Source organism: Oncorhynchus mykiss, chromosome 9 (assembly GCF_013265735.2).
Source record: "Oncorhynchus mykiss isolate Arlee chromosome 9, USDA_OmykA_1.1, whole genome shotgun sequence".
Taxonomy (NCBI): Eukaryota; Metazoa; Chordata; class Actinopteri; order Salmoniformes; family Salmonidae; genus Oncorhynchus; species Oncorhynchus mykiss.
Window position 1 is genome coordinate 27,414,213 of NC_048573.1, and position 14,651 is coordinate 27,428,863.

General features: G+C 43.6%; 1 protein-coding gene across 6 annotated transcripts in view; it reads left to right on the plus strand.

The window, feature by feature from the left end:
• Positions 1–14,651, plus strand: part of LOC110531857 (echinoderm microtubule-associated protein-like 3) — a 31,464-nt gene that overhangs the window by 6,912 nt on the left and 9,901 nt on the right. For 4 of the 6 annotated variants that reach the window (XM_036987730.1, XM_036987731.1, XM_036987729.1 and 1 more), the window contains 6 exons: positions 8,267–8,443; positions 8,652–8,766; positions 9,005–9,511; positions 11,852–11,968; positions 12,260–12,288; positions 14,372–14,401. In XM_036987730.1, coding sequence (XP_036843625.1) covers positions 8,267–8,443; positions 8,652–8,766; positions 9,005–9,511; positions 11,852–11,968; positions 12,260–12,288; positions 14,372–14,401 — 975 coding nt within the window. Of the gene's footprint in view, positions 1–4,534; positions 4,554–8,266; positions 8,444–8,651; positions 8,767–9,004; positions 9,512–11,851; positions 11,969–12,259; positions 12,289–14,371; positions 14,402–14,651 lie in introns of those variants that run through there. The other 2 variants (XM_036987734.1, XM_036987735.1) reach the window with 2 other exon arrangements.

The window sequence follows — 14,651 nt, forward strand, 5'->3', positions numbered from 1 at the left end:
GTGTGTAAGCAAACAACCCTCGCTGGTTCTCTTTAACAAAGTACAGCATTATTGCACTGGAAGAAAGGAAACATGTCCCCCTCTTCCCTTTCACCTCCTGGACATCCTATTCCCATCTGTTGCTCCCGTTCACAACTATAAATACCATACCTCCCCTAAAAACGGACCAAGAACACAAACCTCTAATTACTTCCCGATGTGTTCAGGAGTGCTATTGGCTACGTTCTTGAACATCCCCCTGAAAGTCAAAGCCTCTTCATGAATAAATGCATAGTTACGAGGTACACTATATATACAAAAGTATGTGGACACCCCTTCAAATGAGTGGATTCGGCTATTTCAGCCACACCTATTGCTGACAGGTGTATACAATTGAGCACAGAGCCATGCAATCTCCATATGAAATAACATTGGCAGTAGAATGGCCTTACTGAAGAGCTCAGTGACTTTCTACGTGGCATAGGATGCCACCGTTCCAACAAGTCAGTTTATCACATTTCTGCCTTGCTAGAGCTGCCCCGGTCAACTATAAGTGCTGTTATTGTGAAGTGGAAATGTCTAGGCGCAACAATGAATTGTAACTCCAACTGCAAGCCAGGCCTATTCGCCCAATATCAGTACCCAATGTCACTAATTCCTTCACAGAAGAGTGGAGGTTGTTATAGCACTAAAGGGGGACCAACTCCATGTTAATGCCCATGATTTTGGAATGAGATGTTCGACGTGCAGGTCTCCACATACTTTTGGTCATGTAGTATATCTTACAGTAACTCTCCTTTGCGAGTGCAGACCTACCTAGAGCAATGCAATCTGGGACTGCAAGTGCCCAACTGTACCTTTTGTACATGCCAACTGTACCTGCAAGTGCCCAACCAGGCCCAACTGTATCCTTTAAAAAATGGCTAAGGTCTCTCACCCAATTGTTATGGTGAAGACGTTATAGGTACCACACCGGCACACCCACTGGTTGCTGTAGGATTGTTATGGCAGAGACTGTTTTCCATGAAAAATGTACTCCGAACACTAGCTTTTATAGGTACATGTATTGAAAGGGAGCTCTTTATTATCGGTTTCATTAGTGGTGGCAGTTTTAATGGTTAGCATTAGCAACAGCAGCTGTAGGGCTACCAGGAGAGGGCTAATATTGCTAGGCTAACCTTACGTACAGTATATTGGCATTCATGCAATTGCTCAAAGATTCTGCCCACGTTCTTGGCTACATCTTTCATAACCCCCTATGACTCAGAAGCCATGTTTGCTTAGATCAGACCTGTGATTATTGGCATGAAATACTAGTATGGCTCCTTTCACAACAGATGGTGCACTATCATTATCTTTAATATCTGTGTTCATTAAAATAGATTAACGCTAATGTTCAAAGCCCTTTGATTCAGAGGCGCAGGCCCACACAATCTGAGGTTAATCAAGACACACTCTACCTTATACACACACTGTCATACAATGTTTGTCCTGTGCAAAGTTTACGTCATTCATTTGTGTATGAAGTTAAGCCCCTTTCCTGCAGAAACACTGGGGTTGTGGGAGTGTTGTTGCCTCATGAGATTGTTTCTGTACATGTGTTTGCCTGAAGTTAGGATGTGATAGTCGTTCTCTGTGTGTGTGTTAATGGTGCGTGGGTCAGCTGTTTTTGTTTGTTTGTTTTTTTCTTCATCCGCCCTGCAATAGCTGATAACCCATCCGCAACCGCCAGACTATACCGTGGATTCGGAAGGGGTTCAGACCCCTTGACTTTCTCCACATTTTGTTACGTTACAGCCTTATTCTAAAATGGATTAAATAGTCCCCCCCCCCCCCCCCCCCACCCCATAATGACAAAGCAAAAACAGGTTTTTAGACATTTTTGCAAACGTTTTAAAAAATAAACTGAAAATATCACATTTACATTAGTATTCAGACCCTTTACTCATTACTTTGTTGAAGCACCTTCGGCAGCAATTACAGCCTCGAGTCGTCTTGGGTATGACCCTACAAGCTTGGCACACCTGTATTTGGGGAGTTTTCCCCATTCTACTCAGCAGATCCTCTCAGGCTCTGTCAGGTTGGATGGGGAGATTCGCTGCACAGGTATTTTTAGGTCTCTCCAGAGATGTTCGATCAGGTTCAAGTCCGGGCTCTGGCTGGGGCACTCAACAAAGCCACTCCTGCGTTGTCTAGGCTGTGTGCTTAGGGTTGTTGTCCTGTTGGAAGGTGAACCTTCGCCCCAGTTTGAGGTCCTGAGCACTCTGGAGCAGGTTTTCATCAAGGATCTCTCTGTACTTTGCTCCGTTCATCTTTCCCTCAACCCTGACTAGTCTTCCAGTCCCTGCCACTGAAAAACATCCCCACAGCATGATGCTTCACCGTAGGGATGGTGCAAGGTTTCGTCCAAACGTGACACTTGAGAGTTCTTTAAGTGCCTTTTGGCAAACTCCAAGTGGGCTGTCATGTGCTTTTTACCGAGGAGTGGCTTCCGTCTGGTCACTCTACCATAAAGATGTGATTGGTGGAGTGCTGCAGAGATGGTTTGTCCTTCTGGAAGGTTCTCCCATCTCCACAGAGGAACTCCTGTTAGAGTGACCATCGGGTTCTTGGTCACCTCCCTGACCAAGGCCCTTCTACCCCCAATTGCTCAGTTTGGCCGGGGCGGCCATCTCTAGGAAGCTCTAGTGTGTGGTTCCAAACTTCTTTCATTTAAGAATGATGGAGGCCATCAAGTTGTAGAAAACAACTCAAGGATGATCAATGGAAACAGGATGCACCTTGAGCTCAATGTCGAGTCTCATAGTAAAGGGTCTGAATATGTGTAAATAAGGTATATCTGTTTCTTTTCTTGTATACATTTGAAAACATTTCCAAAAACATGTTTTTAGAGGGGTATTGTGTGTAGATGGATTAAAGAATTGGTTTTATTCCGTCCATTTTAGAATAAAGCTGTAACGTAACAAAATGTGGGAAAGAGAAGGCTTGTGAATACTTTCTGAATGCACCGTTTGTGATAGGCTAAAGTGAAAATCTGTGACCCGCACCCGACCCTAACCCACTAATATAGAAAATGCGCTGCGGGCCACAGTCAGAGACAGCGGAACGGGTTTTTGACAGGGGGTGCCGGATTTCTTTTGCCTGATTTAGATGTTTCTGCTTATAATTTCAGACATTTTGGTAGGCAATTTGTTTGTTGTTGTCAGTTTGTGTATAATTTAGATGCATGTAGCTTCTCTTCTGTCATTATATGTTACCCTAGAAGACTAAATAAACTCTTGCTCACCAAAGTAATGTCATAAATTGATGGAATGAATGCTTCAATTTAGTTGACATCTGTGAAGTTTTCTGTCGTCTCTGCAGAGTGAAGAGATTTAGGGACCGGGGTGAAAATGCAGTAGGTTAACTCAAAAAAAAAAAAATTAAACTGTAAACATTTTCTGTGCAAAATGTCCATATGACATCAATTTGACCGGTTGTAAATAGAAACATTTGAAAATGACCCAGACCCAACATGTTTCTGATAACATTTCAGTTTGGCTTGGATGTATATTTTATGTGGTTGAAATACTATCAACTTTCATGATACTAATAGAGATAGCACCTCTATATGAACAGAGGGTTAGTGCCACTTTACTTGGGGAGGACAGGCTCGTGGTTATGGCTGGAGCAGAATCAGTGGAATGGTTTCAAACATGTGCTTTGATGCCATTTCATTTGCTTTGTTCCAGCCATGATTATGAGCTGTCCTACCCTCCAGTCTCTACTGATACAGACGGTATTTAACGGCACATTCGCATTCTCTCAAGATGCTGAAATAAATAATATATCTCCACTCCTGTTCCTGAGTCCAAGTTTAGCCTACATTTTGTGTATCATTGTACTGCAAGAAATTCTTAATTTTGCAGGAGTTAATATATAGGCTCAGTTTACATTTAACCCAGTAGGCTACAGGTCCCTTGACATGGCATAGGCCTATTTGAAGTCCCCGTCTTGTGACTGTCAAATTTGTATGGCGCCTCACAATCTTCACACTTAACAAAGCCTGCACTGCTATCATCATCTTTTACCACTTAGCCAAATCGTTCCCAAACATTAATTTTCCGGTCTTTCTCTTTATTTTCAACTCTCCTTTCGCAGCTTTTCTCTTATTTAATTCAACTCTGACATTGACCTTTGTGCCTCCGTGGTTCGACCTGACATTTTTCTGCTCGTTCCCAAAAGTGATTGACGCGTAGGCTATCTGGCGCCTGACAGTTATGCCCCAAAGCTTAGGTTTACGCACTAATACCAGATAGCCTAAAATAATGAAATAAAAAGCCTACAGATATAAATTGCACACGAATGAGACATTTATGGACATTTTTATTCAATCCGCCACCCACTCGCCCTTCATCCACACAAAATCGAATGACCCTAAACCCTCCTGCCCTGTGACTATAACAGCGCGTGTGAGCGAGAACGAGCCTGGGAGAAAGCGAGTGATCAAACAATACTGCATGGAAGAGTGTATCGACAAGTGAATAGATCATGTTTCATTGCTCCTGTACACAGTCCATTGCATTGTCTCTCCCGTACGTTTTTAATTACTTGGTTACATTTTTGGCTACAAGTTTTTTTGGGGGGGTTTTGTTTTGCTTAATGCTTCACGCACAGTTGATCAAGTCAGCTGAGATTTTCCAAAAGAGTTGGAAGGCTGGCTTTTGATTCTGGTTTAAAGCCAGCGGATTGGAGCAGATCCTAATTATTGTGTTACGATACAACTGAGTCCCATAAACCGTAAGCCCAATTCTGATATTTTTTTCCACTAATTGGTCTTTTGACCAATCACATCTAATGTGAAACGAGCTGATCTTTTTCAGAACTGATCTGATTGGGCAAAATATCAATTGTTAAAAAAAATCAGAATTAGGCTGCCTGTCTAAACTCGGCCATAGAGCCTCACAACCACATTGTTTAATCAAGACTCTGAGATTAGACTTCCTCGTTGTGCTGGTGAATATCAACATTCCTTAGTGGACATTGTGCCCTACCTCACCCACTTTTGAGTCAGGTGTTTCCTATCCTTAATTAGAGTACAGTAGTCTTGCTCTACCCGCTAAATTCTAAGACCTCTTCAAACAAATGTGTGTGAAGTCATGTTTGCCTGTGTATGTCATCATGACCAAGTTCATGGAGTTGAGAGAAGGAAAAAAACAAAAACAGTTTGCCTCTGATTTTACATTGAAAGTGTGGAATTTCAACTGGCGAGAATATGTGTACTGTAGGTAATGTATCAAAACCATGGCATAGTGTCTAACACGCCGTTTTTAACCAGAGCCTTAGATATACAGTATATAGCTATGGTTCTAAAGTATAGACCTAAATGAATCCAAAAAACTTCTACTACTGTCATGTTAATATAACTGGAAGATATCTCTTTAGCGTCATTCTCTCATTTGCTTAATATTATACTGGGTGAAATGTCACTGTATTCTTCCATTGCTGTTGTTGTTCTGTCTCTGTGGTGTGTGTGTGTGTAGTGAGAGGCCTGGCTCTGCACACGGTTGGCCAAGTCCGTCTGAACACAGACAGCAGACAGAGACTCCCTCCCAGCAAGCCTCAAAGACCCCATTGTGTGTGTGGAGTGGAGCCATGGTTCTGGTCCAGAGATTGAGTGTGTGGGTGTATCGAATGAAGGCATCACTGGAATCCGTCTGTCTCTGAAAAGCGAAACAGTCTTGTCGGGCCTTAAGGCGAGGGATATATTCGTACTTTCAAGCCGATAAGCCAAACTGGTTCTCCTCTTGGGAGGACTTGCATGTTTGCTTGGCCACTACATTCTTACCCAACCGTTTAAAGTGGTGTTTTTGCCTTACGAGCTAAGCAAGGCGAAACAGTCAAGTGGCTTTAGACGTTCTTAAGAAATGCCTCGCCGAGTGCTCAGTAGTAAGTGGGTGAGAGGCACTCAGTCAGAACCACTCCTCTCCTCAATCCTCAAAAGGGAATAAGCCCACTTGCATTATAAATACTTATTATCAACAACAATGACTGTTAGACGATCGCTTGACTGCTACAGTGCTTGTGTCAGCATGAGGGTTGAGTAGTAGCATAGGCTATATCACCTGCAGTGACAGTAGGTAAAGGGTTTTAAGGAGGAAGGGAAAGTAACAATCTGTGAGTCACTTTCACACAATAAAGGAAACGATAAGCTCCCCAACTTGGATATGATGCATGGGAAGGCCTGGGGGAGGAGGAATAGGAAGGAGGTGGAGAAAGAGAGGAAGAATGTGGCAGTATTCCTAGTTGACGTTAACTGACAGTTGTGTGCGTCCTCTTGGAATGGACTTTGGAGAACGGAAGCCACACCCACTGGATGCCAGTTTGGCCTGGTATCAGTCATTGCATCACATGAACCCGCTGTGCCAGATTCTCAAGGTATATAAGCCTCTTCAACCCAGTAGATCGCAGAGCTGTTAAGGCATGTTTGGAACATGATTCATGGTGATACACCCACGTGGTCGGTTTTCATTTCATCCCACAGAAACACTGTTTTTTAAGTGCATCATCGAGATTCTTACAGATCCATATGCATGATACAGAATACGTAATTGTAATTCAAACCACCATGCACTTTGACATGTCAGGTGACCTATAGATGACTGTGTACTTGTTAAATCAATTCAAACGTTATTGTCATAGAACGTTTTACAAAAGTTGACCCGGAGAATCAGTCTATTTATCCATGATCAGGTTCTTAATCAAATCAGACGACTTAATCTTTCCCCAGACCCAGGGAGACATGACAGTTTTATTGGACTGCGTGGTCATTGGTCGGTATGGTTACCATAGCAACATGTGTCCAATTTATGGAGAAGGAAGTATTTCATAAAGTGATAGAAGAAGCAGGGGATTTTCCAACCGGGAACTGTAGACGCACGCACGCACGCACACACACACACACACACACACACACACAAACGTTTGTTTTACAATTGATGCCCATTCAAAATCCGATTTTCCCTAACTCCCTAACCCTAAACCTAAAATAGCATTTTTCTTCTTGTGGGAACCAGTGAAATTGTGGGGACTGGCAAAATGTCCCCACAAATTGTCCTTGTTTTACTATTCTTGTGAGGACTTCTGGTCCTCGCAAGGATAGTAAAAACAAACACACACACATACATACTGACACACAATAGAACAAATGTTGCCAACCAAAGCAGGAAGTTGTGTATGCTGCAAAGAAGGAAAAAAAAAATAAAAAAAGCTGCAGTTGGCTCAGGGTCTGATCATTAGTCACATGACATGGATTGCGACACCCTGAAATGCCTTCTGTCTCCCTTTCACCTCTGAGGAAATTAGTTGGAAATGTAAACATACAGGATGATAGAATAGATCTAATCCCAACATGTTGTACACACAGAGAAAGTGTAAACCTGTGGTGATTGATTAATAGCCCAACAGATTAAAATCCATTCATTCAACACAACCTGATGATAAACAAGTCTTCCGACTGCCATGTCTCAGGAAATTCGCAGGAAACGTGGACATAGACAGAATTATAATGGAAAAGGCCCGAGACGCTCTTACTTTAGAGAAAGTAAGTCTGCGGACACTTAACAACCGTTTGAGCTAAACCTTGTTCCCTAAACACAACCTGATGATAAACAATTAGAACATTCCACTCCTTTTTGCGAGGCTGCCCCTGGAAATTGCAAACGGTCGAGAGAACCAGAAACACATGCGCTTAGCTCCTTTTCTCCTAATAATGGCAATGGTCTCCTGCCTTCTTTATTTTTGATAAAAAAATTTGACTTGATTCAGTCAGTAAGCAGCATCAAAGCCTCGTGATATTGAAGTGAATAAACCATTTCTCTCCAAACTCATCGACACTTTCATCTTCTCCTTTTTAAGTTATAAACAGTGCTGGATGGGCACGTTAATGTTGGCTTCACAGGCCCACCTTCATGGACAATGTGTGTCCTGTCTCTTTTGAGGAAGATGTGTAGGCTGTTAGCAGTATTTACAACACTCACTGCGGTCATGTCTAAGTGTGCCCATCTTTTGAAGTTCTTCCTTCTCTACAGTTCTTTCACGGTATTCCGCGTACGCATTGCTACTGCTTGGTTTATACCACTTCTGTGGGAGTTACAATGGCATGACATCATGGAGTTGGATATAGGCTCCTCATTGGTTGTCCTAGTCCGTACTTAGCATTTACCAATGGTTCATCTAGTTCCAGACTGTCTAGTTCCATCTAGTTCCATACCATCTCCTGATTGGTTGTCTTGGTCCACCTGCACAGATGATGTGTCGGCAGGCAGCAGCGCTGAGTACCCAGACCGGGTGTCCGTGATGGAAGGGCGCCTTCAGTTGCAGGAGAACGAGATCACTCTGCTCAAGTCGTCACTGGCCGACGCGCTGCGCAGGCTCCGCCTCCACGACCAGCTGATCCCCCTGCTCAAACAGCAGCTCATCGCAGGTGGGTGGCCAACCATCACACCTTAGATCAGATCGCAGTCTTAAACGACTTGGTTTAACTAATGTCAAAAAGTCTACAGTACCCGAAGCCAATCGAATAGAATCTAATAAAATTGAATGTTATCCCATCCCTATGACCATTGTCTTGTGCTTCAATGCCATGTCCATCCTCAATGTGTGTGACTGTGTCTTATTGTATGTGACCTCAGTGAACCCTGCAGCGGCCCGTGTCCTGAACCAAGTCTTCTGCTCTGATGGTTTCTCCAGCTCTCGTAAACTGTCGTCCAGCTCGGCCCTTGATGGCACCCACCACCCTGCCACCAGGTACTGTACCAGCACAGAGGGACTGTGTGGGTAGGAGAGACCTATATAAAGATAGTGCTCTTAGATTATCAACGTGTGTAAATAGGGCATCGTTTGTTCAGTCAAGACATTGGACTTAGTGACCAGAATGTGGATTTCTAGCTGTCAACTTGAATGGTCAAGTCTTATTGGATTCATTTTGATACTGTATGATGTTTTCTACTTGTTGATCTCAACTCTACACTGTGTGTGTCTCTAGCCAAGTGGGAAACAACATTGAAGGTGAGAATGGTCACTATGGGGACAATGGATCCCTAGCCCCTATGTGTAAGGCCCCTACATATGATCGGGCTACCCAAACAGAGCTCACCCCGCTGGGGCAGGACCAGGGGCTAGACGGGGTCCCCCTGGCTCTCACCAGTGACATCCAGAGCCTCTCCCTGGAAGATGCCCTCCCCAAGGGTATCTCTCTGACTGAGGGGTCCCAGGCCAAGCTCCACCGCATCCAGGGGCTTGAAGAGGATGATGAGGAAGTGGAGAAGGAAAAGGACCTGAGCAGGACGTCTTCTGTAGAGGAGCCCATCCACCCCACCACCATCAGGAGCCTCCAGAGAGAGGACCTCCAGGACCCCAATGGCTCCACGGAGAGCCTGAGTTCAGCCCGCCAGACCCCAATCTCGGGGTCCCCAGTCCCCCCTAAGGACCTGCCCCCCAGCCCCCGGAGCGGACCTCTCTCCACTATCCTGGAGGGCCAGAATAAACCCTTGTGCGTTATCGTCTCCTTCTCCTCTTCTCTATTCCTGCCTGATTGCATGGCTTTTGGGGATAAATATCCTATTCTCTATGCTTGTGCTTCTACAGACCCCCAGTGTCAAAACTCTAATCTATGAATCAGTTTGTGGTAGACTGTTGACTGGGGAGTATACATTACGTTCTCTCTCCCGCTGGATCCGGCTGCGGTGTTATTTTTCCATGTGTTTGAGCCGGGGGCTAAATAAGGGTGATTGGGAACATAAGGCTCTGTGCCCTCATAATGACAGCGCTCATCGTATGCTGAGTGACACGTCCTTGAGAGGCAACACACACACACACACACACACACAGAATCAAGCACAGTGGAAAAGGTGTTAAGGGTCATGCGGCTCAGCCCTGTGTATACAATAGCAGTGAATGCTGGGATAAGCTGGGGGGGCCATGTCAACACCTCTTTGATGTGGGGATCTAGAATACAGCGTTTCAAAATGGCCGCGTTGTCCCAAGCAGCAGCCGTTTCAGCGCATATCTATAAAAATGAATAAAACACAGTCTAGTTATGTCTAGAACAAAACTTGATCTTAGCCCAAAGAAGTGGTAGCCTAGTTATGTCTAGAACAAAACTTGATCTTAGCCCAAAGAAGTGGTAGCCTAGTTATGTCTAGAACAAAACTTGATCTTAGCCCAAAGAAGTGGTAGCCTAGTTATGTCTAGAACAAAACTTGATCTTAGCCCAAAGAAGTGGTAGCCTAGTTATGTCTAGAACAAAACTTGATCTTAGCCCAAAGAAGTGGTAGCCTAGTTATGTCTAGAACAAAACTTGATCTTAGCCCAAAGAAGTGGTAGCCTAGTTATGTCTAGAACAAAACTGGATCTTAGCCCAAAGAAGTGGTAGCCTAGTTATGTCTAGAACAAAACTTGATCTTAGCCCAAAGAAGTGGTAGCCTAGTTATGTCTAGAACAAAACTTGATCTTAGCCCAAAGAAGTGGTAGCCTAGTTATGTCTAGAACAAAACTTGATCTTAGCCCAAAGAAGTGGTAGCCTAGTTATGTCTAGAACAAAACTTGATCTTAGCCCAAAGAAGTGGTAGCCTAGTTATGTCTAGAACAAAACTTGATCTTAGCCCAAAGAAGTGGTAGCCTAGTTATGTCTAGAACAAAACTTGATCTTAGCCCAAAGAAGTGGTAGCCTAGTTATGTCTAGAACAAAACTTGATCTTAGCCCAAAGAAGTGGTAGCCTAGTTATGTCTAGAACAAAACTTGATCTTAGCCCAAAGAAGTGGTAGCCTAGTTATGTCTAGAACAAAACTTGATCTTAGCCCAAAGAAGTGGTAGCCTAGTTATGCGTGTCAGATGAGTAGTTTTTTTTTTTTTTCTCCCGTCAATATGATCTGATCAGGAAAAACTCTGGACCATAGTTAAACTCCATGCCCTACAGATAAGACATTGAATCAATGTTAAGGGTTGCGCTCAGAACAACTGGGGTTTGCCGTTAAACACACGTTGAGTAGTTCACACGGTGTAACTATAACACTGGGGTTGTGTTCATGAATCCACACTAACCTGATGATCAAACCTGAGCGTCACCCTTTAACAAAGTTCTCCTCCTTCAAGCATGGATTGATTCCGCATGATTTCCTGCATGTGGACATTTCAATGGGGGCTTTTCATTGGTAGATTTGTTGTTGTTGCTGCATGCCGCGCCATAATCACAAAATAATTGCTACATTATTCCTCTGATTTGTGTTCTGTGTGTGTGTGTTGATGTTTTGTTTGCTAGTTATGACTTGGAAGAGGCCTATTGCTGATTGATAGCATATGTTTTAGGTAGCGCTATCATGCCACACACCATGAGAGCCAGCGGTGCTATGGATAGGAAGTCTTAAGTTATGAAGTACTTTTATCCAGATCCAAACTATTAATATGAACTAGGCTATTCAGTTACATTACATACTTAGACACAAATGCTGTCTACATAATGTACCTAGTGTGTGTATAATCAGTAGGAGCCACAGGCTTCAGGGGAAGGGAGTCAGCTGGGTTTCACTTCCTAGTTCTACTTCCTGTTACATACCTCGAACATCCCTGTCACATGACGAGGGCAATTTCCTCTGATTATTGAGCACATCGTCAGGAAAATGGTTGTGGCTTACAGGACAACTCTGGCCCGTCATAGAATACACATAGAATACACATAGAATACACGTTGAAACACACACATTCATAGTTCATCTGAGCGCGTGTGTGTGCATGTCTCTGCGCAAGTATGCGTTTGAGTTCACAAGTGTGGTTGTCTGTCTCAAACCCTGCACATAAATCCTCTTACACAGACTCCCTATCCTCATTGTCCAGAGTTCGCAGGAACAGTGAGAAACTGGCAAAGGACCCCCAGGAGAAGACCAAGAAGCGGTTGGACAAAAAGGCAGCTTCTTCGGCCAACCTCCTCACCCGATCCCCCAGTCTGGAGAGGTGAGAGAAGGCCCATCTGATCCATCAGCAAGAGCTGCTTTCAAACTCATCGCCACATCTCATTTTCCTACGGCCGCAGAAACATAGTTCACTAAATAGTCACTCATTGGAAAACAAGTGCCCTTTTATTCTAGTATAATAAAATTCCTTTCCTTTTGAAAAGTCTTAGGATTTCCCAAGTTGCGTAAGCTGGGCCCAAAGACTGTATAATATAACGGTTGGTCCAAGTGTCTGAAAGAGTCTCTTGGATATAATGTCTTTACAGTTATGGTTGTTTTTCTTTTCTCACAGCCGGACCAAAGATCTCATCGCCAGTGCAGGTAATGTATATCCAACAACACTACTCTCTCCAGACTCTCTACAAAGTATTATCCAACCATAGTCTCTATATTGGCTTAAATGACTCACAGACAGACTGCAGGCCAGATGAATAGCCAGATGAATAGCCCATACGTACATACGTACATACGTACATAACAGCTCCAGCTAACCTGTGTTTTATTCTACCTATTATTAAATGTGTCCATAGCCTCCATTTAGGGGGCCTGTAAATGCTTAAACATAGTTATAGGCTGAAAGGCTATCTCATTTTTGATGTGTTAACTTCCCATTCTTTAGTTGGGGACACGAAACTGCATACTAGATGTCAAAGATAGTAGCTTTTATGAGCGTTGGCTTGAAGTCTGGTTTAGCTTTATAATGGGGACTCATTCCTAAACCAGAGCGAGTTAAGAGGACATTCCCTCTTTGATTGTTTCTGTGTTTTTACCAGTTGGACCTAATGGGGATTCAATTGGCGGAAAATCAGTTTGATGCGCCCATCCGATTAGCATAATAGTCTGTAAATTTGATCAGTGAGCCACAAGACAAGGGGTTTGTACTAGACAAAGGGTGCATGGAGTGAGCCTCAAAAGAGCTTAATGTCTGTATATACTAGGAGCGTACTGCAACAACAACAATATTACTAATACTCTACACATTATAATAATGACAGTCGTAAAAAGTGACTGGCCACTGGACGTTGCATCCCATCCTCTAGTCGTCTCTAGGCTCGAAGGTCACTCAGAGTCCACCACAGTCCATCCCTCTGCCACAAACTAAAATAAGCCTGGTCAGAAATATCCCTCATCATACTGTGATCACAGAGAAACTTTTTTACACTTGCGTGTTTATGAGGCAGCGCGGCAGCCATTCCTGATGTTAAACACAGAGTGTCTGTTTAGTGCCCCGCCACTCCGTTCTGGGTTGGGACGCTCCCATTGGACTCTCCCTGGAAAGCCATCCATTGTGGTTAACCATGTTGCCGCAGCACTCCGAGACTCCTGACGGGATGATGGATGACTGTTTTACCCGAGAAGGACAGTTTTCAAAAAAAAATATATAGATTTTTTTCTCTTTCTGTGAGCTTGCCAGGGCTAGATGTATTCCCGTGTTTTCACTGTTTCTCCGAGCTGGCCCGGGACAGGTCTGCCTGAATTCAACACGAGTTAGGTCATTTCTGCAACTGTCTCTTCTGCATCGTGAGAGGGTTGTAAAAGTGTAACCAGGTCTTTAAAAAAAATTAAACTCACTATATCCTAACTGAATGTCCATACTTGGAAATGTGAATGGCAATAGTGTGGAAATACCTCTACATTTTAAACCAATCAAATTCTGTCATTGATTTGATTTGACGGGGTCCAGGAACAGTATGAAGCAGGCCTATGGGAAAATTCCATGTAGTGTCACCAATGACTAATAAAAGAGCTAGATAATAACTTACAGTAGTTCAACTGTACCGACTTTCCCTCCCATGCTCCTTCAACCTGTGGCGTGGGCCCTGCCTTTTTTAGTTTTAACAACCTAACAACCTTTTCATAGTGAGACATGCAGATGGGTCAAGCCCCTTTTCGCACCAGAAACATCCCAAACCAGAACCTTCCACAACACGTGTAAAAAAACAAAAACAACAACCTCTCCACTCCACAACCTTTTTAAATTGGAGTGTGAGACGTTATTGGTCCCAGATTGCAGTCCGTTTCAAGAGGAGATTCACCTGGTTATTGAGCTATAATGTATACCCAGGATGCTTTAAGCTAGGACACGACTCAGACAATCCCTCTTCTTCCACCTCCCTAAAACAGTATGTTATGTTCTCTGTTGAACATTTTGTCAGGCTCTGATGTTTATTTTTTGGGATTTGACCAACAATTGCGCGTCCCACAGTTTGGGAACCACTGGTTTAGGTGACCAGGCCTGATGTTGGAAAACCAACCCACTGGTTTGCTCATAGATCACATTCGAGCGGCTCTGAAACTGGTCCCAGTGGATCCGTAATGTCAGAGCAGGATCTGCTCTGCTGCAATCGGCTGTGATTTTAGTTCTGCTCGGATCCCTGTGTTTATTTGTCTCTTCCTCTCATAGGTTCTCCCGGATCGAGACGAGGAACCCAAGGTACGAGACATCATAGGGGATGTTATGTGTTAACTGTTATGTCATTCAACTAACTACATGCAGGTCTGAGACTTGGGCTTGGGATTCATACAGGTTAATGGCACTGCACTGTTGACTTAACATTATTGAATGAATTAGGATCTAAATGTGATTTGTGGTGTAGATATTGTAGCATCACCAAGGCTTTGGTTGAGGATAGGTTTGCGAAACTTCATATTGAATCATGGTAGCAATTGGAGATGTACAAATA